The 2,574-nt window shown below is 34.1% G+C and overlaps 1 protein-coding gene across 1 annotated transcript; it reads left to right on the top strand.

The window, feature by feature from the left end:
* Positions 1-576: 576 nt before the first annotated feature.
* Positions 577-1,796, top strand: mRpL55 (mitochondrial ribosomal protein L55). The gene is made up of 2 exons (XM_074095861.1): positions 577-1,014; positions 1,570-1,796. The coding sequence occupies exons 1-2, from the start codon at positions 817-819 to the stop codon at positions 1,714-1,716; spliced, it is 345 nt and encodes a 114-aa protein (XP_073951962.1). The 5' UTR covers positions 577-816; the 3' UTR covers positions 1,717-1,796.
* The last annotated feature ends 778 nt before the right edge of the window (positions 1,797-2,574 follow it).

Here is a 2,574-nt window from a genome sequence, read left to right on the forward strand (position 1 = left end):
AATTGAATAAAGATATTTTGACTTTGACTTTTGCATGTTAATTTTTTATAATTATTTATTTGTCCATTCCTCTTTATGATCGCACTTAAACTCTACTCTCTTATGTAAATTTGTGTTGTGATTCCTTCGTTCAACAATTATAAGGATTTTGTCCTTCAATTAGCCTAAAAGGCGACCAGTCGCCATTTAGAATTTTACGTCGCCGATTTTCATCCCGAGTCTCCTAATTGGTGCAAAGCGCCTACGTTGGCAACACTGGCGGCAGGCGGCACGCCAACGCAGTATTGCCAGATGAAATCTGAAAGAAGCAGTAGAAATTTGAAGAAAAAATCAGTAGACAGCTTTGGTAGACAGTAAAAGTCAGATTTTTTTACTTTTTTAGTCATAACCAACCAACGCGAAGCAAAGTTGTGTGTGAGAGAGCGAGCAGAGGGGCTACTACGAAACTCTGAAATCGAAGTTCGTATCGCACCGTCCCTTTCACTCTCGTATTAAATGACATAAGCAACATATGAATTTAGAATTTTGCATCGTAGTTTATGGCCGGAGTTCGTTCGTTCGTTCCGTCCCTCTGACGCTTATCCTATTTAATACGAGAGCTAGAGGGACGGTACGGTAGGTTCGGAGTAGGCCCTCAGATCCTTTACTAAATACTTTATGTCGTGGATACATTAGGTGGATATTTATTCCCGTACCTTTCACAAGGTGGGCCAAAAAAAGTTGTCATTTGACAACTTTGACTTTGACACTTTAAACGTCACTTAACAAAACCTAGATTCTGAATAAATTTTAATTGCAATAAAAATATTATTAAGAATGAATTCACGCTTTTTACTGAATTCTAGAATAAAGTTATTATTAAATTACACATTTAACAGAAGTTTAAGTAATAATATACCCGAAGTGACGAAGATACACAGAGAAGTTTACACAAGAATGTATCCGACAACGGTAGTTCTTTCAGACGGATCTTCGTTCAATATAAGATATCACGAGCCGCGCAAGATTATTATGGTATATCGTCCGTCATATTTACTACAGAAATATTCCCAACTAACGCAAGGTTAGGGTGTAGCAAGCAAAGAGTAACCAGTAGGTTAGGTTAACTTAATATTATGGCAAAGCAATTCCAAGTCGTTGTATATTGGTTACCCTTTGCTACACGCGGACCCATATAAACACAATAAAGAAAATACTATGGGAAAAGTATATATATAGATTTTTTACAAGCTGTTGCCCACTACTCCATCCGTGTAGAAGTATGAAAAATAGTTTACATCCTATTTTCAGACCTACCGAATATGCACAAAAAATTTCATAAAAATTGGTCAAGCCATTTCGGAGGAGTTTGGTGACAAACACTGACATGAGAATTTTATAAATTAGAAAGAAAAGAAGATAATGATCAGTTTAATCTATTTTATGATTGAAATAAATCAATAATAATACAAAATAAATAAAAAAGTAGGAAAGTATTGATTTAAATTTGTGTAGTTGTTATACTTATAAATCAAGGAAATTTACCTACAGGATAAGCTCAAATTGTTTTTTTTTTTCTTTTTATTGCAGCTTCCGCTTGATTTATCCCAACTAACAGAAGAAGAAAGGAAAATCAGAATAGATAAAAGGAAACCAAGGAAGAAGGTTAAAGTAACAGAAGATGTAGAAGACAATTTTAATGCAAAGAAATACCTTAAGTTTATGAAAAAGAAATAATAACAATGAGCAATCTTGTAGTTTTTAGTCAATTGTATTGTTATGTTCTAGTTATGATAATAATAAAAAAATAAACAGTATTTTATTTATAATTATTCAGTACTGCTAAGCAGCACTAGATGGAAGAAGGCTAATACATATCATGGTTAATTACTTGTTGAATTAATTGGATATTTTTACATGATTACTTTCTCATGATCAAGTTTATTGAGATTTTATTTAGTTTGGATATGAGAAACATCAACAAACCTATGCAGTGCTGCCAGTGTTATGTTATACTATACTGAAAATTAACAAGAGAGTTCAAAACTTAACATTTTTAGGAGACAATTACTGCCCCCCACAGACACTCGCAACACGAGGGCTCTTTTAGAATACTACCTGCACTGCAGTGGGTATATTATACTACTCTTAATCCTGAAGTGGAGTAGAGGGTACTCGGAGGGGATTTATAGAGGAAAAACGTGGGTAAAACTCATTCAGATCTTACGATGTTGAACGAAAGACATAAAAAACTTAAATTTAACATTTAAAAACCCCCGACGTAAAAAACGCCAGCAAAAATAAAAATAAAAACGCCCGAAAAAAAACGCTGGGGACCGCTAAGGTTAACATGAAACTATGATGTATTTTTTAAAGTATTAACCTTAGCGGTCCCCCGACACCGACAACGCTTAGATAAAAAAATATTACTAGATACTTTATACTAAATTAACTTAGGCTAATTTTGCGGGAAATCAGCATAGTCCCCGCGGGATAGAGATAAACGAATTCTTCTCAGATGAAGTCGCGGGCAACAGCTAGGTAGCGCATAATTATTTTTTACTTTTTAATTGTCTTTTCAAGCAGCGTTTTTTT

Source organism: Choristoneura fumiferana, chromosome 12, assembly GCF_025370935.1.
Source record: "Choristoneura fumiferana chromosome 12, NRCan_CFum_1, whole genome shotgun sequence".
In the NCBI taxonomy this organism is placed as follows: Eukaryota; Metazoa; Arthropoda; class Insecta; order Lepidoptera; family Tortricidae; genus Choristoneura; species Choristoneura fumiferana.

Excerpts from the sequence above, each read along its gene's own strand:
- mRpL55 (XM_074095861.1), top strand. The coding sequence starts at position 817 with ATGAATTCACGCTTTTTACTGAATTCTAGAATAAAGTTATTATTAAAT. Across the intron at positions 1,015-1,569 it reads AGCCGCGCAAGATTATTATG|CTTCCGCTTGATTTATCCCA; the intron begins GTATATCGTCCG and ends TTTTTATTGCAG.